General features: G+C 39.4%; 1 protein-coding gene across 4 annotated transcripts in view; it reads right to left on the reverse strand.

The window, feature by feature from the left end:
• Positions 1-22,211, reverse strand: part of Stx3 (syntaxin 3) — a 174,169-nt gene that overhangs the window by 23,968 nt on the left and 127,990 nt on the right. For 2 of the 4 annotated variants that reach the window (XR_010058290.1, XM_063275275.1), the window contains one exon: positions 14,553-14,621. The exons of 1 other annotated variant lie outside the window; for it this stretch is intronic. Coding sequence is in view for 1 of the 3 variants with exons in the window: in XM_063275275.1 (XP_063131345.1) it covers positions 14,556-14,621 (66 nt within the window). In the remaining 2 variants the exon portion in view is untranslated. Of the gene's footprint in view, positions 1-14,552; positions 14,625-22,211 lie in introns of all 4 variants that reach the window. One more of the 4 variants, XR_010058289.1, reaches the window with a different exon arrangement.

Genomic DNA, 22,211 nt, shown 5'->3' on the forward strand with positions numbered 1-22,211 from the left:
CGAGTAGAGCTGTGGAATGAACAGTAAATGAAACTTCAGATGCCTGCAAACCATGCCCGTGTTTCTCGGAGGCCGAAGTGGGATGGAGGAATGTGCAGAGGGGCGGCTCAGTGGTCGTCTTTCATGTGAACAGAGAGAAGACGCGGAGATCAGAGCAAGCACAGGGACTCACACTGTGATGCCCACTGCACCCTAAGTAATGTGAGCAGAAGCAGCAGGTGGGCGGGGACTGAACAACTCCAGGGAGGGAGGTAGTGGAGAGGAGAATAACAATTTCCAGGGCTGTCTCCTTAAAATAGCTTCCGATAGGAAGAAATGAAACACATTAATCCACTAAGAGACTTGCAACTTCCCTCGCATCAAGACTGGATTACCCTGTTGAAAGTACTTTGACAAAAATACTTACCTTTTAATTGTAGTTCTAAGCTTTCAAACTAAGAGTCTACACTCATATTTAGTTTGCTCGAGGTAGACTTGTTGGCATTTAAGCTGAGGAAACTAGATCAGTTAGTCACCTTACTACAAGGAGCTGACGTTCCCTCTGAGATATTGTGGCTCTCTTACAGATAAGGCCAAGGAAGGCTGAGCAAACACTCCTTTCCTACAAGCCACAGGAATCCGGGATTCTTTTACTTATTTATTTTTGGTTTTTTGAGACGGTGTATGGCTCTGGAACTCCCTCTGTGGACCAGGCTGGCCTTGAACTCATGAATCTGTCTGCCCCGCCCCTACCGCTGGAGTTCTGGATTAAAGGAATGTACCAGCAAGCCCAGTGATTCCGGAGTTCTTAACAGCCCGGGGACACCTCTGTGCTTTCTATTTCTAGGCCACTCCACTTTCCTTAAGACTAACTCACTTCAAGTATTGAGCCCCCAGAGTGTGGCATGGTCTGGAAAGGGTCAAAAGAAAAGGGGAGTTAGAGAAAGAAAAAAAACCTCAAGTTAGGATAGCATCTAGTCTCAGTAGAATTGTGACATTCTAAGATCATGCATCTGAAAGAAACCAGTCTATATGAAAAAGTCTACTGCCACATTCTTGAGCACATGTTAAGAAATTAAAATTCTCTAAGTCACAAGTGATACCTGACCAATCATCAGCACAAGTCTTCATAAAGGAAAGAAGCAGGAGGAGTCCCTGTAGGCCCAGGAAAGGCTTCATTGCTCAGATTGAAGAGACACAGGAAAGAGTAAGAGGCCTTCTTATGTGCTGGAACAGAGGACCTTCAGGTGGAAGTGATTAGCTAGCACCTATACCAGCACACACGCCAACAGTTCCTGGTCTAAAGTGTAACCCTTTCTTTAGGGATTGAAAGGCTAGAGTGAACATGATGTCAAACCTGCCCCTGGCATGGTCTCATGGCACACTTGAAACTCAAATCCAGCTCTGGACCATGGCTGCAGAGAGGAGATGAGGCTTCTGCAGGTGATTCAAAAGGAATAGAAGCCTGACTTGCATTAGAATCTGTACCATTATGTATAGAGTGATTTTATATACTTTCTTAAAACTCCCTAACATCCCAAAATATCTGCATCTCCATGTCTGAACACTGAAGGAGTAACTGTCTGAGAATGTAATTGTCCTGTGTAGCTGAGAATGCAAAAACCCAACCCCACTGAGACCTCACATAAACACCCCATCAGTCCACCTCTGAGCATAGCTCTCAATCACTCACCTGAAGAGTGTTTTTTTAATACGCCATGGCTGAATTACATCCATTCTATTTTCTGACTGAGCAACTCTAGAGTGGGACAGGGAATTTACATTTCTAAGTTCCCAGGTTACACTGATACTAATCTTCAGAGTCTCTGGCCATGGGGACTTGCCTTCATGGAGTACACTGTGTTGACGCTCATTAGCAGGTTTTGTTTGCAAACTTAAAAAAATTATACATATCACCTGACACATCATTACAAAGCAGGTTCTAACTCAGAAGTGGGGGTGAGACCCAGAGATGCTGCAGTTGGAATACATTCTCAGGTGATCGCAATGACTCTCTATGACTACATTTCAAGTAGCAGGGTCTGAAAATAATTTACATCACATTTAAATGCCTTTCTTCCAAATGAAAGGTAACACTTCTTTAAAATGAGAAGTTAAACTCCCATTATAAAACAAAAATCTCAAATGAATATCTGAGTGTTGGGAATGTAACTTCATGTAAGAAACTTACCTACCTTGTGCTGGCTTAAAAGTTTGATTCCAAGCACCCCAAAATATCAGATCCAAGCTCACCCTGCGTTTTTGTCTCTAGATCATCACTTATTTGATTTCAGAACTACATCCCATAATATGATAGCATTGAGGACAGAGTTACTGAAAGGTAAAATGACTAGAGAGCTGTCCCATCTCGTGACTGCATTGCCTGAAATGTATTGTTGCACTAACAGTCTTTTCTAATAGAAAGTTGGAGTTGTGACTGAAATAGAAGACATCTTGCTTAGCACACAAAAAGCCCTTGGTTTGATCTTCAGCACTTCAAAATTAGGTGTGATTATGCATGGGGCTACATGAGATGCTCTCCCAAAACAAAACACACACCAAAATTAGTTAATTAATTAGTTAATCTATTGCAAAAATAAGAGACAAAGATGTAACAATAGAAAGAAATGTAACCATTTACCACTTAACAATTTCTTAAGGTTAAGGAGTTAGTTCAGTGGTAGAACACTTGCCCAGAAATCTCAAGGTCTTGGGTTCAGACCCCAGCACTGAAAATAGAATTTCTCAAATATATTCAACCTACTCGTAGTACAGAAACATAGTCAACCTGAGGAGGTTCTTATACTTGCTGTCAAGTAAATGAACAAACCTTCTCCTTTCATCCTTCAATAGTCAGTTGTCTCTCTCTGTGTTCTCTCTCTCTCTCTCTCTCTCTCTCTCTCTCTCTCTCTCTCTCTCTCTGTATGTGTGTGTGTGTGTGTGTGTGTGTCTGTGAGTGTCTCTGTGTGCACGCACATGAGCATTTGCAAAGGTTCAGTATGGAATACAATGTTATCACCTATAGTCTCCGTGCCGTATGCTACATATCTAAATTTCATCACCTTAGCTAAAGGGGAGTTTGCACCCTGGGACCTACTTCTCTTCTTTCTTATCCCTGCTATTATTTTTTATTTCTTAATACAATAAAGATGTATGCATCTGATCTCTAATTCTTTCTGCTTAAATTTGTATAACTTCTCAGTTTTTAAAAACTCAGGGTATAGGAAGCTGGAGAGATGAATAAGCAGTTAAGATCACTATTTGCTCTTCCAGGGGAACCTGTATTCAACTCCCGCCCACACGGTGGCTCACAAGCATCTTCGATTCCAGGAGAACCAATAGCCTCTTGTGACTTCCACAGACACACATATAACATGCAGACAAACATGCAGGTTATATATGCTAGAGTTCTTCAAAATCAGAGCACTTCCTTTTCACTAAATGGACACTGTCGAACTGCCATGAAACATTTATGTTTGTGCCAATAGTTTAGCATCGCTCTCAGGTTTCATCAGAGAAGCTCTGTTTGCAGTGGGCCATGGTCAATGCAGAGACTCATAAGCAGTCAGTGTGTTGAGAATAGCGCTGTTGAGAGTTCATCCCTAAAGGGGCATCTGTATCACCTTTGCCGAGGCTCAGGGAGCATCTCTGTAGAAATGACCCCTACATACAGGTACAGACTTTCAAGGATCATCACATAAGAAAGGCAGAAAGAATGTAAGATCTGGGGCACAGGGAGGGGATGTATAAAATGCCCTCCAGACATGACACAGCTATTGCATACATGAACTCACAGTAGGAGTGGCTATTCTCAGGATAAACTGTACAAGATGAGGTCCTCTAGCACACCATCATGTATGGAAGAGAGGCTCATAAAGTCTCACCCTTCCCTGAGGAACAATAGGCAATTAATGGTTGCTGGAAGAGGGTAAGCCATATTCTTCTGTGATGTTGCCAGTCTTTCAAGCATACAGACCCATGCTCTGCAGGCATCTCTAATGCAATGCAATGATACACATGTAAATAATATAAAACCGACTAAATCAATCTGCACATTTACAGTATATTTCTATGTGTATATACACGCAATATACATTTATATGGCATATATTTATATATACATATACATGTGCACTTCATACATATATACATACCTTCTGGAAAAGTTTAGAAAGATTCACAATATCTGTCACTAAGGAATGTATTAGATTGGCCTTTAGATTTATATTTTTTTTTTAGATTTATATTTTTAGCAAATGTTGTACTTGCATTTTCAATCATTTCATGGGTTTGCTTTCATTTTTGTTTTGTTTGAAGTCAGAGGTTTGAAACAGGTCATACTATGTAGTCCTGGCTGTTGTGGAACTCCTTATATAGACCAGGCTGGCCTCAGACTCACGGAGTTCTGCCTGCTTCCACTTCCTGAGCTCTGGGATAAAATGTGTGTGCCACCACACCTCGCTAATGGGATTTCTTAAGGTTGTTTGGATAACAGGACTCTTCCCCCTTTCTGCCTCAACATACTTAGATGTCAAGTTTGCTATACCTAGTTTAACTTTTTTTCCACAAAATTCTATGATACTGGTTTAATAACAAAGTAAACATTGTTTATTTGTAGGGGGCAGATACGCTAAAGCATTTACTTTTATCTTAATGTATAATAAAAACTTGTCTACGTGCAAAAGCCCATCTATGGCAAGCCTTCCATAGTACAGAGCAATAAAATGATCAAAATCCCTTCAACAGCCACAGGAAGTAGCATCGTGGATGCAGAGTTGTCATGATGGTTACAAGATGTGTTGTCCCCAGTTCCCATTCTCTCCAGGCAGACTTGCTTGCAGCTCCTGTCTCAAGCATCTTTAAGGTTAATTTATTGCAGATTGCATTAATATAGCATTTCGCAGTCAATACAGAATAAATATTCATTTTCTCTTCTTTTCTCCAGTAGAGTTGGTACTACATTTAGTAAAACTGTTCCTTTCAGCCTAGGAGACACGTCTAAGCAGTGTTTGTCTTGCGCATTAAACACCACTAACCCAGACACCTAAAATCTACAAGCTTCTAATTCAAAAATCATTTTAATCCTGACTGTGTACAACAAGAGCAAACATCTACATAGTGAAAAAAAAATGCTTCAATCAAATCAGAGTGAAAATATTTTGTAAGGTGACGTTCACACTATATGTGTCTGAGGTGAATGGGAAAAATAATGAATTCTGTATTAGATCCAAGTTCTCTCAGTTGTGTCCCCCTATGCATATGGAAATAGCCCTCATTCCAAAATACACCAATCTAAACTATTATTTTCTCGTGTAGTTATAATAAGGAATTCTTAGTCTGTACTAAAGAAAAGGAAAAAGACAACTCTAAAGTTCTGAGTTTCTTCCCGAGTGAGGGTTATGCTTCACCAGTCTGAAGGTTTGGTGTGTGTCATCACAGTGACATGTGACGGCAATGTGACACTTCTGAGCTGTAACTGTGAATTTGATTGTTATTGGCATAAAAAGCAAACATGATTATTCCTTTGTAAGGTCCAAGGAGTAGGATTATTTGCTAATTGTTCAGCTTTTAAAAGTGATGATCAAAGGTTGGGGATTTAGCTCAGTGGTAGAGCGCTTGCCTAGCAAGCGCAAGGCCCTGGGTTCGGTCCCCAGCTCTGAAAAAAAAAAAAAAAGATTTAAAAGTGATGATCAGTACTCTTTACATTCCTCTCGTTTACTGTTTCTGTATCTGTGTTGAAATGTAACACGGATATACGTGCCAACCAAGACCAGATAAGCATCAAATCCATTGTAGCTAGAGTTATGGGAAGTCATATTCTGCCCTATGAGGATGCTGGTTAAGATATTGTAAAAATTAATGATATTTTCAGAATTATCTAGCTGATCCCTCTCAAATTATCTGTGAGGTGGAAAAAACTGGACATCATAGTATAGGTCGTTTGAGCTGGAAGCTGCATGTTTGAATTACGTGTTTTATTCTAGGTATACGTGGATCTTTTCTTTCATGCTACAGTATCCTTTTCATGGGTGTAAAATTGTTTTTTTAGATAAGACTTCAAGCACTTCTCTTAATACACTTCCCAGGACACTTTACACATGCACATTTTACTGTTGCTTATATTAAAAAACATAATACTAGCATCCTGAACTTGTACAATAAATTCTAGCATAGATGTTAACAAACATTTATTGACATACCTAAAGAAAACAAGACTTTTATGATCTGTCTGTTTGAATGAAAATGGCCTACATAGGCTCATATATTTGAATACTTATGGAACTGTTTGGGAAGGATTAAGAGTATGGCTTTATTGGATTGGAACAGGTGTGGTCACTGGAGGAGGGCTCTTAGATTTCAAAAGAATGTCCAGTGCGCTCTCTCTCTCTCTCTCTCTCTCTCTCTCTCTCTCTCTCTCTCTCTTTCATGGTTGTATCTCAAGATGTGAGCTCTCAGCTACTGCTCCAGCACTATGTCTGCCTACCTGCTGCCTAGCTCCCCACCATGATAGTCATGGGCTTTTTATCTCTGAACAGTAAGCCCATATCTCTGAACAATGAATAAAGGCAATAAATAAGTTGCCTTGGTCATGGTATTTTAGCACAGCAATAGAAAAGTATTGTGGATCACAGGAATTTTTTAAGCCTTCAGATGAAACACTCTCTCCAGGAGGTACATACACTCAGGACATCCCATAGTGCCTGGGACTCAATCTGTCTGTTGGTCTAGAAAGGCTCATTTACAAAGGTATAAGAGATTAATGGCTTAGACATGTCACTCTAGCAAGGATATTATGAAAACACTGAAGAACACTGGGAATCTCTTAAGGTTGTTTCAGAAATGGCCAATATTGGGGCCTCTATTTGCCTCTCCTTCTTGGGTTGTTAATAGTGAGTAACATCCAGTAAGTTAGCTCCTAATGCAACCAATGAATTAATTAATTAATAAGTTAATCAACTAAGCTAACTACTACAAACTTGGGGCAGATGGCTTCAACCACAAGTGACAAAGTACAGCATTGTGTCAGAGTCAGTGGCATCCCTACATCTACTCATAGAATACCAAAAACTGGCCGGCAAATTAATTACCTAGTCAAGCATTTTCAGGCTTTACACAGTTAGTTCAAAAGCACCTCATAATGTGTGGCTGTATTCACTTAGCCAATACTATATATTTCTAGCCCATAAGATAAAGAAAGACTTGGGAGCTGGAGTTGATGGTATGGTAAAGGGATTTCTCCTGCTTATTTATTTTGTTTTTTTATTTTCCTGAATTGGGTTCATTGAATACATCTGAGTATAGCTTTAGGCATAAAAACAAGTCTGCCTTGCTAGTTCCTCTCAACTATCTGACACCTGAGGAGGTCCCAGGCCAAGGTCTGGCATAATGAAGGCCGTCGTTTCGTCAGGACTGCTGCTGCTCATATTTGGGATGTGGAGATGTTCTGGGATAGAGCCAGGTACCAGAGTGGGCCTTGCCTGGTGCTGTTTCCAGGGGATCCTTCACTATCTAGGAGTTATGAGGTTCTAGGTTTCAGGATTTTATCATTCTGTCTGAAAAGCTGGAGACTTAATAATTCCTAGGCCTCTATGCTGTCTCCGCCTGGATTACTAGAACCTTAATGGCCCGACATACAGGATTTACAAACTTAATTTTCATTATCCATGTCTTGTCTTCTCCCCTCATCCCCGCTAGTAAAGGTGTTCTGGACTCAAGTCGTTAGTGTGCTGAGGTTCTCAGAGTTGGATTTCCTACCCCACCCGCTTCCTACATAGGCACTCCAGTTAGGTCACCCTTGAGCCGCCTGTTCTTCTACACGATTCTCTCTCCCTACTTCTTATCTTTCTTTTAACAGTTTCCTACCTGCATTATTCAACATTCTTAACTAACTTTCCTTATGTAATCATCTCTCATGCCCTCCCTATGTCATTATATAATTCTTTTTAAGATATTCTCAATAAACAGTTCTTAAACATTCCAGTGTTTTCCTACAGCCAACTTAGTGACGCATAGACTAGCATTCAGTGTCCCACACGAACTGACCCCAGGCTGCTCTCAGATCCTAGGAGGTCTGAGTTTCCCAAACAACTGAGCAACCTTGTTCCACCACTGGCATGATGGGACAGAACTCATTTAAAACACCATCAAGTCCTGCAGACCAGCACGAACTCAACTCAAAGGAGACAAAACTTAAGAGTTTTCCAAAGAAACTATTAGAATGTCTCAGAAGGAGAGTTGACTATGAGTCTGGGCACTAAGAATAATGTGTGTAGTATTGGGAGGACAAAAGGGAATTGCCGGAGGTAGCGCTGTAACTGTGGAACCTTCAAATAATGTCACTGCTTACAGGAAGGGCAGGGTATTAGAGGGCAAGAAACAGTCCCTACTCTTTGCCTTTTTTATATAAATGAAAGGAGAATTGTGCAAAACACGTGATGCAAATGTGATAGCCCAAAATGATGAAATATGACCAAAATGAATTAAATATTTTTAAACAACTGAAAAAATATTACTTAAAATTTAAAGGACTTTTAAAAACAGAAAAGTGGAGGTCTCTGAGGTGGCGGAAAAGGGGTGTAGGCAAGAGGACCCTTCTGTCAGAATAGGGCAGCTGCAAAGAATGAAAGAAATGAGGCTGGAGGCAGTGAGCTCCTCTGCCAGGCTGCTGAGGTTGCCCATGTAAGGGACAGTAATGGAGCCAAAGGCACAGCCAAGCAGAAGTAGATGCGAGATAAAGTTTGAAAGTAAAAGAGAATTGACTCAGTGGGAGACTATGTGGGAAGGAAGAGATGTGGGAACTGGGATTAGATCCTTAGATCCTAAAGCTTCAGTGTTGGTAAGTGTGGTTCTGTTCACTGAGAATGGGAAAATACAAATGGAAGTGATGTAAAACAACATGGATCTCATGTAAATCATGTGCATGCTGAGAAGGACTATTGCAGATATCCTTTGTATATCTCATAGCTAACTGGATATCTGTCCTAAAGCTCAGGAGGAGTCCAGCAGAGGTGTAAATTGAACATTCTGATCTCCAGGGCAGTACTGTAGTGAATCCATAAAGCATAATGTTTAGACTCCGCTCATTATTCATCCTTGGATCTTGAAAGACTTGCATCTTCTCCACATGAACTACATGTCTGCTACTATTTGGTACACAGCCATGGCCTGAAAATTAAAGCCTAGGGGCCATGGAGCTGGTTCAACTGATAAAGTTACTTTTCATGGAAGCATAACGAAGCTCAGATCTCCAACACACAGAAAAAACCTGTAACCTCAGTGATTGGGAGGCAGAGAGGGAAGGAGTGCCAGGGTTTGTTAGCCAGTTAATAGAGCAAAGCTGGCAGGCTCTTGGTGAAAACAATATTCGCTCCCTAATAACAGTACAAACCTCTACTTTCATTCTATTTTTTTCTTTTATTTTTACTGGCTATTTCATGTCTTTACATTTCAAATGTTATCCCCCATCTCCCCTCCCCCATCCCTCCTCACCCCTCCCCCGCCCCTTTCGTTCTCAATAGTCACTATGGTTAATCTCGGGCAGAACTTTTGATTCTATTTAAGCAATATCAATAGGTAGGAAAAAGAAGGATAGTCATACCATCAAAGTAATCCCCTTTGCCCACATCCCTAAACTCTAGTGATTTGGGTTAAATTGGGTTTTTCATTTCCCCTAATTTGGATCAAAGTCCTTTGCTATGTGCGTAGGAAGGTGGAGCAGCTGACGCCCTTTTCGTCTCTTCAACAGTATCTGTGGAATGTGACTACTTTAAACTCCGTGTTATAGCTAAAAGGGCGCTGTTTTATCCCGATGAACTCATCCACCATGATGAATTATTCCTAGGGCCAGGCTGCCCGGTAACTTCCATGACACCATCTGAGCTTGAGTTTAGTTATGAACTCAGTTTCTGTGGGACTTTCATAGAGGTAAGAGAAGGAACTTTTTCTTGGTGCCATCTGTAAAGTCCTTTCAAGTGTTTTCTGTTCTTGTCTTAATAGATACATAACACTGGTATTACCATCCTAGTGCCTTAGCCTAAGAGAAACACAAAGAATTTTTTGTTAATTTTTTGGACATTCTTTTTTATTTATTCAATTTTTGTATTTATTTTTACACCCCAGATTTTATTCCCCTCCCGGTCCACCACCCCCCGGACTATTCCACACCCCATACCTCCTCCCCAGACTACCCCACCCCAGTCTCCATAAGGATGTCCCCTCCCCACCCACCCACCTTCTATTCCTTCACCAGAGATTTACTATGTATAGGATACTTGGCATTAATAAGTAAACTATAGGTTTTCTATAAAAACAAGTTAATATTCTATTAATATGGTAGACATCATTTTCACATGGCTTTTTACACACCTAATCCTACTGGATCAATTCTGCTTCCGTTTATATAGAGTGAGGGATTGGGCCATAAAAGTTAGCCATGTAACCCAACACATGAAGTTAGAACACAGCAGAGCAAAGGTCAGAGAAGAGGCTTGCTGATGCCTAGTCTGAACTTGTTGCTTTAGTTCTGACTCTGAGCAGAATGAAATGAACAACAATGATGAGAAAAATCCATAGAAGATATCCCTGGGGAAGTCTCCTATTGTACTTGATTTACAGATCTGTTTCCGTCACTAACTTATAGCTTATCTGAGGGTAACTCCTCCTCCTTAGTGTACTGTGCTCAGTGCCCAGACCTTAATATAGCAAGTCTCAAGCATATCCAAGGTAAATTTAAAAGATTCCATTTATCTTCATTTTCATTGCTGTAGTCATGGAAATAAGTGTATTCTTCTAGGAACCTAAACTTCATGTTATATGCATGGGATAACTTAACCAAATTGATGTGAAGATCTTCTAGTCCTCTTTGCCTCATAGTATATTGTCTATCTTGGTCATTTTCTCAAGCCTATGCTTACTCACAGCAAGGTGCCAGGCACTCTGATTTGTTTCCATGTATCCATAAGAAGAAATCCAAAGGCATTTTGAGGTTTTTGGCAGCTAAAAGCAAGTGTCAAATACAGAGCCTGTCTTAGTTAGGGTTTTACTGCTGTGAACAGACAAGATGACCAAGGAGTCTTATAACGTACAACATTTAACTGGGGCTGGCTCGAAGGTTCAGAAGTCTATTCCATTATCATCAAGACAGGAGCATGGCAAAGTCCAGGCAGGCATGGTGCAGTAGGAGCTACGAGTTCTACATCTTCATCTGAAGGCTGCTGACAGAATATTTACGTTCAGGCAGTTAGGGTGAGGGTCTTAAACCCATGCCCACAGTAACACACCTACTCTAACAAGGCCATACCTCCAAATAGTACCATTCCCTGGGCCAAACATACTCAAACCATGACAGAGCCCTTCATAGAAGTGAAGCCCAACCATTATCAAGTGGAAACAATCTTCTCCACAGTGGGCAATTTGGGGACACAATACTCATTACTCCATCCAGAGAGGGGAGGGTGCAGCTGACATCTGGTGAGGAGGAGCAGGTATTTAGCACACACATAACAGAGAGTTACCTATCCTACAGGGCCACAAGGGCCACAGCTAAGAAACTGATCAAAGTATATTGATCTCTCCTGGCCCCTTGCTCTGGGTAGACTTTTCTACAAATGACCCAGTTTAAACTCTGCCAGCCATCATGAGGCTACTTCACAGTTTTAATAGTGTTTGTCTGCCTAACCTCTTGATTTGAAAGCTAGATGAGATAAATCTTTCAGACCTTGGCAATCACCTGAATCTATCTTCTAGGATACTCTTCAGCTAATCTATTTATTCAATGAGTTACTGATTTTGGAACCTATTAACTGGGATCATATGCCATATCTAATGTGATCCCAAAAGTACAGCAAAACCATAAGATTTGTAACTTATTATGAAATGTATATGCATTTCATGCCCAGTACAAATACATCATGTTTTTTTAGTTAGCAGTCTTTCTCCTGATGTGCTTTTTTAGAAACTTGTAAATCCAAAGTAAAAATCAAATACTGTGTTTGAAGTCAGTTATATCAGGAAAAGTCTTTCGGGATTCTTTAACTAGCTTCTTCATCTTCCTAAATACTCACAGAGCAAGTTTCCATATAAGTAAGAAACACTTCCTAGAACTTGTTTGAAAAGCCTAGTGGAAAAGCTCCAGGGATAATGGGATCAGCCTCCTGCCAATCTCATTCACAAATCCTATGTCGAGTGTGTTGCTTTATTTCCTGTTTGTTAAGTGCTTCTGCATTGCAGGGAGAACTTTAAGTACATTAATTTGTCTGCACGTCTTTATTTCTTGGGGTGGTAGTTTTTCAATTTCTTATTTGAATATATTAAAATGTGTGGTGACAATCCATATGTATACCTCAAAGATCTCTTATCTCAACAGCACGCATTTGATAGAACTATTGTTAATAACTGGATCACCTATAAGCCCAGGAATATATCTCTTTCTGCTGAGCTTCAACTGCAGTGTGTCATTCCCAGGTCAGTGGAAAACACCCATTGATTTCTTGATTCAATTCCAACAGCTCTTGGCAAAAATATGTCACTGCTTGTCCACAATCTTGAAATACATGACGTCTTAAGTAGCTGTATGTCTGAAGCATGTTAATCCATCTTGCAGTCCCTACTCAGAGACCAAACTTTAGGTCAATAAAATGACACAGGTTACATGGGTGGGTTTTTGCTGTTCATCTATCTACTCCTTGAAAGGTTTTCAGGACATGCTGCCAAGCCAAATGCATCACACCAACATTGGTACACAATATCTAAGGAAATGTCTTAAGTACACAGATTGGCTTTAACTCTCTGAACAATCCAAAGGACACTAGCTGGGCCTCATGGCAGTCAGGTAAAACCAGCTACTCAGAAGGCTTAGGAGGAGTGACCTACCTGACACTACTCAGTGAGTTCAAAGCCAGACATAAAAAACCTAGGTGAAGCTGTCAGAATATAAAAAGAGGGATGGAGTTAGAGCCCGATGGTAGAGTACTTATGTAGCAAGCACATACAGAGAGAGAGAGAGAGAGAGAGAGAGAGAGAGAGAGAGAGAGGGAGAGAGAGAGAAAAGGAAGGTGTGAAAGGATGGCATGAGGGGGAGGGAGAGAAGGTGAAAAAGGAAAGGAAGAGAAGGGACACTGAGACTCTAGGTTATTCAAAGATTAGAGTTCAGAAAGTCTAATAAAAATTAGTTCTACCTGAGTTTGAAAACCAGTAATAATGACATACAAGACGAAACTTTTACAATACAGTCATCTAGCTTAAACAGAAAGTTTTAAATTCCTGAAGGAAGTTTGAGTTAAATAAGACAAAAACCTTGGAAAGTTTGATAGCTTATTTCTGGTTTGTGAAGTGCTCCTGCACTAAGACTGTGTATGACATCAGCATTCAGGCAAGACGATGACTTTCCACAGCATTCGGGAGCCCAGAGCACTTGAATACTCACCATCGACTCTGTGTGCAGAGCATGAGTACCACGCCAACTTATGCCAGGAGCTATAATGGGACAAGCTAATAACTAGCAGGTGATCTCCCTGAGATGGCCTCCTTCAGATTGTTATATAATCTGCGACAGGTTCACTCTTATTCAGCATGGCTGTAAGGGAATTCATTTTAGGAAAGATTCCTGCTATTAATATGCTTTTCCTGTTATTACTGAACATACACAACAATCATTAAATAGCCTACCCCTTTGAAGCAGATCTCTGCAGATCTACGAAGACATACTGTCTTGTAATGATGCTATGTAGACAAATTGATGACTTCTTAAATCTTAATGATGATCCTATAAGAAGTCCTAAAATTATATCTGTGATTATTAAGCTCTTTTATAGTGGGACTGCTGTTAGGTCCTTTTCTGACAGTCAAAACTGCAATGAGAACTCTGCCAGTCTCCCAAGTGTCACCAGTTAATTGTTCGTTGATGGTAACCAGACTTTCTTCTACCCAGAGCACATCCCAAGAGGTTGCAAAACAATTAACCAAAGGTCATAGAAAGGGAGGTAACAATTTGTTATACATGCTAGGACAGAAGATAAAATATTGACTGGGTTTATCTATGCAAAACTTCACTGATAGCTTAGTTATGGTTTTAAGCTTTCAGTGAACCTGTGGAGCTGAGACCGGTGGTGTTTAGCCAGATAATTACTCCCAATGGATATGCATGTAAACATTCTCTGTTGTGAACTTCTATTTCAATTTATGATTTGATTTTTTGTGTGAATTTGTGATGAACTTTGTAACATGTGATTATGTATTGTGAAAGATGTATAAGTGCTGAGGACACAGAGGAGACAGAAGGAACTTTTTTCCCTTGGAGAAATTTTTGCCTTAGAGTAGAAACTTATTCCTTTTCCCCACTTAGAACTTTTTCCTTTCCCCACTTAGGATCTTTCCGCTTTCCCCCTTAGATTGCTTTCATAGGAAACTTTTTTTATTAGATATATTTCTTTACTTACATTTCAAATGTTATTCCCTTTCCCGGTTTCCTGTCCATAAGTCCCCATCCCCTCTCCCTCCCTGAAACGGGTATTCCTCCCATCCATCCCCCGTACTGCCCCACCATCTTACAACCTAGTAATAAACGCTGTACTCACTTTTCAAAATGTTCCTTTTTCTTCCTGTGATCTCCAACTAGCAGGCAGAAAGTTAGAGCCCCGCAGTTCCTGCTGAGATAGGACAAAGACCATGTACCTAATCCTTTGCTGTTTTAGGAAGCCGGGCTAAGTGCCAGAGACTGCAGCTTCTGGCCTCAGAGGAATGCAGCAGGCAGGTCAGTTCTAGTAGCACAGTAACTTAGACAAGTAAACTTTTTATTATACAGCAACCCTAAGTATCTCGTAAGACTTTGTCTTACCTCTACCAACGCTCTTCCCTCTCCACTGCCTCAAGAAAAACCGACAAAAAAGAAGAACCCCACCACGGCTGGCCCCTGGCAAACCTGGTTGAAAGGAAGATGTTCTATCTCAAAGTTGAATGAATAGGTTACTTGGAGCTAATCAAGTCTGCTTTTATTTAAAGATTGTTATTTCAAATCACAAACTAAAATGAATAATTCTCAATATATTTGAAGATAGTGCTCCAAACACACCAGCATTTTCAAATGTTTATTCTGAAAGAAGAGGCTTTCTACTAAAGAAACAATCACAAAGGGGGAAATCAGAATTTTCCCCATTAAATCCCTGAGTGCACTGAGTGAGGAAATTTCATACAGTACACAGTACGTTACATCACAGGGTATCAGGGAGGCCATTCCTGGGGGTTACTGTACGATCCAGTCCTTGCTGAGATGACGATGTCTTAGGCACATTGTTTTACCATAAGACCAGATTACAACCTTGTGTAGAAAGGTAAAGCAACCTTCTGTTGCTCATAAATCATAATTTGTGTTCCTTATGGGTGAATAGAAGGTGTAGGTAAAAAAACCCATTTGTGAAAGTTAGCTATTTATCCCTAAAGTTCCAATCTTTTCACAATCTCCTCATTTGCTCTTATGGATCTTTTGTGCAGTCTTGAATCTTTTTCTTTCTCAGGTAGCTCCTTCACATATATACTCAGTGTCTTAACATTGACCCTGGTAATTCATGTTTTTGTTTGTTCATTTTAGTATCTGAGCACACAATATAAATATGTAGAATGTATATTTCATGTATATAGTAATATGAATATATTAGATATTTTATTGAACTGTTTCAAATGTATACAATTTCACATTACCCTATTTCAAATATTTCTATTTTTCATTTTTATTTGCATATTTTTTAAATTACTACATTTATTTATCTGAGTGTGTATGTGTTTGCATGTGTGTACATGCTACAGCATATGTGTGGAGATCAAAGGACACATTTTATATACACATTACATACACATCCAATAAGAGCTACTTGATTTTTTTAAGTAAAAATGTGAGTTATATGATCTAAAATTACAAAAATACATTCCACATAAATTTTACAAGTCATAAAACATCTTTAAATATTTTTGCTAAATGAATTCTGATTTTAAAAGTGTATCTTTATATTAAACCAATGTACACTTTAACTATCATCTAATCCTAGACATTAATATTCCAAAATAATATCTAAAACATAACGATTGCTATGTTTTAACTGTAGGCAAAAAGTAAGCATGAAAGATTTACGTAAGTTTTACTGTTTGAATGACTTACACATACCTGGACCTTGAGTAATTCACATCATCTCTAGATAAGTCCAGGAAGGAAAGCCAAGGATACAGAAACAGAAATGTGTAAATTACTGATTATATATATTATGCTTTTTATATTGTTCTTAAGGGGTTGCAAAGCCCTTCAGCTCCTTCAGTCCTTTCTCTAACTCCTCCACTGGGGACCCTGTTCTCAGTCCAATGGTTGGCTGTGAGCATTCACCTCTGTGTTTGTCAGGCTCTGGCAGAGCCTCTCAGCAGACATCCATATGAGGCTCATGTCAGCAAGCACTTCTTGGCATCCGCAATAGTGTCTGGGTTTGGTGGCTACATATGGGATGGATCCCAATGTGTGGCAGTCTCTGGATGGCCTTTCCTTCAGTCTCTGCTCTGATTTCTAATTCCTGGTTTTATTGTTTTGTTTTCCCTGTAGACACCCTTATGATGTAGATAACCTACAAAGGCATGCTCCTCCTCAATGCTGGTTCCTGGTACTGAAGAGATACTGCAATATTTGTGGCCATTTCCACTTACCAGAAAACTGGGTAAGAATTCCTACAAGGGCCAACTTTAATATCCAAACAGTTATAATTATCCATTACATTCAGTGTTTGTTTGAGGATCTCCACCATGTACTCAGTGGAGGAGAGTCATACATAGTCACTGTACAACTTGATAAGAGGCTACAAAAAGGTCCAGTCTCATCATCTTCTCCTCATTCTTGGGTGTCTTTCCTTGGCGGTATTATTTTACCTTACAGTATTTGAAACTAAACATCTGAATCCGATGCCAAGGTTTGGAATGGAAGGGAGGGTGAAAAGTTATACCAATTTGGACCATTCTCTTCATGTTTTTCATTAAAAAGACCAAATATCTTAAGATAAATGTGGCCCTGAAAAGAAATATGAGCAAAACAGTCATGATTTACTACTGGGTTTTTGTTAAGTATATTCAAGATTTCTTTGAGAGCTGTTTTCCCTCCTTTTTCTGTAAGTCTTTAGAAAAATGATCTATGTGGCTCCCATTCATAAAGGATGGATTATGGACCATTTTGCTCCTGTTTTAAAGTGAGCTATCTCCTGCTCAGAAAGTGCTAGACTTTCAAAAAATATTCTTGAGCCATGAGGAGGGGCTCATGAGGCTCCACCCCTCCAGGGGAACTATTTGCAGTTAATGGTGCAGAAGAGTCCTTCTCTTTTGTGGTGAGGCCACTGCTGGGTTGATCATGCTTCAGTAAATATCCCCTATCTGTATTCAGAAAAAGAGGGTAGTTCCATAGAAATGAATGGGGATGAGAGAAACTCATGGGTAGAAAGGAATAAATACATTGTGTAAATGTTATAAATGTACAAATTTGTCAAAGAATAATATATTTAATTCTTTCTTTTATTGAAAGTTGACTTTTGTCATATAGTATATCCTGATATGCTCTCCCCTCCCTCTACTCCTCCCAGCTCCTCCCCACCATCCCTCACGTCTGGATCCACCACCTTTCTGTCTCCAATTAGAAAACAAAATAGATTCTACAGAATATTTATAATAAAATAAAATAAAAACATCAGAATAAGACAAAACAAACAGAAGGAAAGAAACCCAAGAAAAGGCACAAGAAACAGAGATACAGAGACACTCACTGACACACTCAGGAATCCCATAAAAATGTAAAAGTCCACTATATATACTCAAAGGGCTGATAGGGCAAAGAGACAGAAGGGCTAGGGAAATAAAATTTAAAAAGATAAAATTTTAAAAAAGGGAAAATGACCTGAAATGACATTATGTAAAAAGGAACCTCGATGGATTCAGTTGAGTTTTTTTCTTTTTGTTTCTGCTCATCATCTACTGCTGAACATGCAGCCTACCCATAAGAACAGTTTGTTTCTCCTGTAAGACTGCATTGGAGAAAACTAAATCTTCATTTCCAAGTGATTGTTAATTGGACCTAGCCTCTTCGTTAAGCATAGGAACATGTGTCTTCTTTTCCTTTCAGATCAAGGACCCCATCAAGTGTAGACTAATAGGGGCCCTGTGCATGCTTCAGTCCCTAGGAATTAATAGTGTGTCAATCTTGTTGTGTTTAGAGGGTTTTGTTTCCTTGGTGCCCTGTATCCCCTCTGGTTTTTTACATTCTTTCCACCTCCTCTTCCTCTGGGTTCTCTGAGCCCTGAAGGGGAGGGATTTGATGGAGGCATCTCATTTAAGCTAGTATCCCCTCTGCATTCTATCCGGTTTGGGTCTCTGGATTTGTTACCATCTGATGGAGGGGGAAGCTTCTCTGATGATGGCTGAGCAAGGCATGAGTATAGCAGAATGTCATTTGGAGTCATTTTATTGTTATGTTCCTTTAGTAGAACCGTAGTATTTGGCTTACCTGATAGTTCCCTCCCTGGGCTATCTAGTCTCAAGTTTTGGTCACCAGAGCAGCAAAAGGTATGGTTTCTATCTTTTACTTGAGTGGGCCTTAAGTAAAATCAGATATTGATGGATTCCTTCCACAAGCTTTGTGCCAACATTGCACTAGCATATCTTGCAGACAGGATACCATTGCAGAACAAAGCATTTGTATAAGAGTTGGTGTTATGTCTCTTCTTTGGTAGCATACAGAGTACTTTCTAATACCAAGGAACACTATCCATAATGGCTCTAGGAGGCCATGACTCAACTTCTCTGTGTTCAGTGAATTGCGGAAGTATCGTCATCAGCAATAAGGCAGTGCTATGTTTATGGAAAACAGACAATAGCTTTGGCAACAGCCTGTGTTGTCCAGAGTTCCCATGATACCCCTTTGTCCAACAACTGAATTAGATGTAACCCATTCCCAGTACTGGGAGCTTCATTTGATGACACATGTCCTTTTGGGGCTGTCTTTCTTATTATTTGGTAGTCTCATTTAAATCTTCTTCTTATATGTACATGTATTAGGAAGCTTCTACTGCATTAGGTTTCCATACTACCCCTCAAATGGCCCTTAATTTTAAATATATTCCCTCACTCATTCTGCTCTGCACTTGATCCTCCCATTCCCAATAGTTGCCCTTGCCCATCTGTACCTAATCAATTTCCCTTTCCTAAGGAGATCTATTTGCCTTCCTAGTCCCTTACTCTATACCCAACCTCTGTGGTTCTACATATTGGAGTTTGCTTACCATTGAATTAACAGCTAATATCCACATATCAGTGAATAAATAATGTTTTTATCTGGGCCTAGTTACCTCATTCAGAATGATATGATTTTTTCTAGTTCTATCCATTTACCTGTGAATTTCATTTTTTAATGGCTGAGTAATATTCCTTTGTGCAAATGTACATTTTTATTATCAATTTTTCTGTTGAGGGACCTCTAGACTGTATTCAATTTCTGGCTATTGTGACTAGATCAGCAATGAACACAGTTGAACAAGTATCTCTATGGTAGGATAAAGCATACTTTGGGTATATATCCACAGGTATAGCTAGAACTTGTAGTAGATCTATTCCCTTCTTCTTGAGAAACAACCACACTGATTTCCATAGTGGCTGTACAAGTTTGCACTTCCACCAGCAAATGAATGAGTGTTCCCCTTACTCCACATCTTCACCAGCATGTGCTGTCACTTGTTTTATTGATCTTGGCTATTCTTATGTGCATAAGATGAAATTTAAAGTTGTTTTAATTTATATTTCCATGATGACTCAAAAATGCTGAACACTGCTTTAAGTGTTTCTCAGTCATTTGAGTTCCCTCTTTTGAGAATTCAGTATTTATATCTTTACTCCATTTTTTTGGCTGGGTCATTTGTTTTCCCAATATCTAGTTTCTTGAGTTCTTCATATTTCTCAATATTAGTCCTCTACCAGATGTGTAGAGTGTAAAAATCTTTTCCCACACTGTAGGCTGCTACCTATTGGAATGATGGTGCCCTTTGCTATGCAGAAGCATCTCAGTTTCATGAGGTGCCATTGATTAATTTGTTTTAGTGACATGTTAACAGTGTCTGTTTAGAAAGTCTTTTTTTATGCCAATGAGTTCAAGGTTCTTGTCCACTTTCTCTTCTATCATGGTCAATTTATCTGCTTTTATGTTGAGGTCTCCTACCTATTTGAAGTTGAATTTTGTACAGAGTAATAAATATAGATCTATTTGCATTCTTCTACATGCAGACATCCAGCTTGACTAGCACCATTTGTTTAAAATGTTGTCTTTTTCCACTGTGTATTTTTGACTTCTTTATCAAAAATCAGTTGCCCATAGGTATATGGATTTATGTCTGGGTCATCAATTCAATTGAATTGATCAGCATGACTGTTTTGTGCTAATACCATGCTGGTTTTATTACTATTGCTTTGTAGTAGAACCTGAAATAGGGCACAATGATATTTGCAGCAATTCTTCTATTATTAAGAATTGTTTGAACTATCCTGGGTTTTACAGTAAAGCTAAAATTTTCCATATGAAGCTAAAATTTACCCTTTCAAGGTCCGTGAAAAATTATGTTGGAATTTTGATAGAGATGGCATTGAATCTGAAGATTGCTTCTGGGAGAATTTTTTACTATCAAGAACTTCAACTTGGATTAACCACCACCCCCCAAAAAAACTACAAGAAATGAGGAAAAAAGAAACAGTACAACTCTTAACATCAAGGGTTTTAACTCCTCATAAGTGGTGGCTTTATCTTTCTTGGTAGGGAATTCTAGGATCCTGCCAGGTGTCATCACTGGGTATTACAGGGAAAATGTGTTTCTAGGTATTGGGAGATGACACTTGGGAATGGAAAAGAAGGGTATTGGGCTGAGATCATCCACAGGGGGAATGCAATCAAAGTGTTCCAGCAGTAGCTGCTTAATGCCTCTGGGAATGGTAGAGAAGCCACAATGGTGGTCTGCTAGAGAGCTGAGGATGAGACTAGGACATTGGATTCAGAGGAAAGGAGGGAGTGAAGACTTGCATTCCTGTGGCTCACCCACCTACTAAGATGACTTATTTGCTTCTCTGGCAGGCTTGTCTAGTAAGTCCCTAGGGAGTGCCTGATGGAGGTGGGAGCTAGAATAATGGGATGAGAGGGGAGAATGAGGTTTGGGAGGGAATATCTGTGCGAAGCACTGGATAGGGGGCAAGGAGGGGAAGAGGCTGCAGCAAGTAGTCTGCTGAGGAGTTAGGGGTGGGGCTAAAGGGATGGATTTGCAGGGAAGGAGGAAGGGGTGAAGGTCTTCAGTTAGCCTACCTACATTGACGCGGTTTTTTATATATTTTATTTTTATTATTTAAAACATTTTTTAAATTGGAATATATTTTGGATCCTGTTCTTCCCTTCCTCCCAATCTTTGTTCATAATTACCATATTGCTCCTAAAGAATTTTTAGAACAGTCATTGATATATATTGAGGACTCAATATTGTTATTACTATTGCTCTATTTAAAAATTTAAAATACAAAAACAAGCCCAATAATGAAAGAAAAATATTCTTGAGCCTTGGTATCTCAAAATAGTAACATGAGTTGCTGAACTTCTTTTCACAGTCAAAGCCGTTTTTTGGGTGGAAGAATGATTCCTTTCAAAGAACTTTTCATTCATTATTTCACCGTTGACTGACCACAGCAACATAGCATTTAAGAATTTGACATGGATGTTGATATTTATATACTTGCATGTTTTAATTTTATTTTAATATACTCTAACTCTTCTGTAATACCTATGAAAATAACTATCAGTGTTTTTAACTTTTACTGCAACCACAACCTCTAAATAAAACATTTTATTGTATTATTGTGCTTCTAAATCTAGCTAATTCAGTTTTTATATTTCTAGGCTAAATTAGGAAGAAAGTGGGAGCTGCGGCAAAGTAATTACTAATTTTGTTTTCAATACCTTGTTTGTAATATTTGCCAATTGAAAACTAGTCCTCCTTGGGGTTGGAGAGAGGGCTCAGCAGTGAAGAGCACTGACTGCTTTTCCAGAGGTCCTGAGTTCAATTCCCAGCAACCACATGGTGGCTCACATCCATCTGTAATGGGATCTAATACCCTCTCCTGGTGTGTCTGATGACAATGACAGTGTACTCATATACATTAAATAAATAAATAAATAAATAAATAAATAAATAAATAAA

The sequence above is a fragment of the Rattus norvegicus genome, chromosome 1, assembly GCF_036323735.1.
Source record: "Rattus norvegicus strain BN/NHsdMcwi chromosome 1, GRCr8, whole genome shotgun sequence".
In the NCBI taxonomy this organism is placed as follows: Eukaryota; Metazoa; Chordata; class Mammalia; order Rodentia; family Muridae; genus Rattus; species Rattus norvegicus.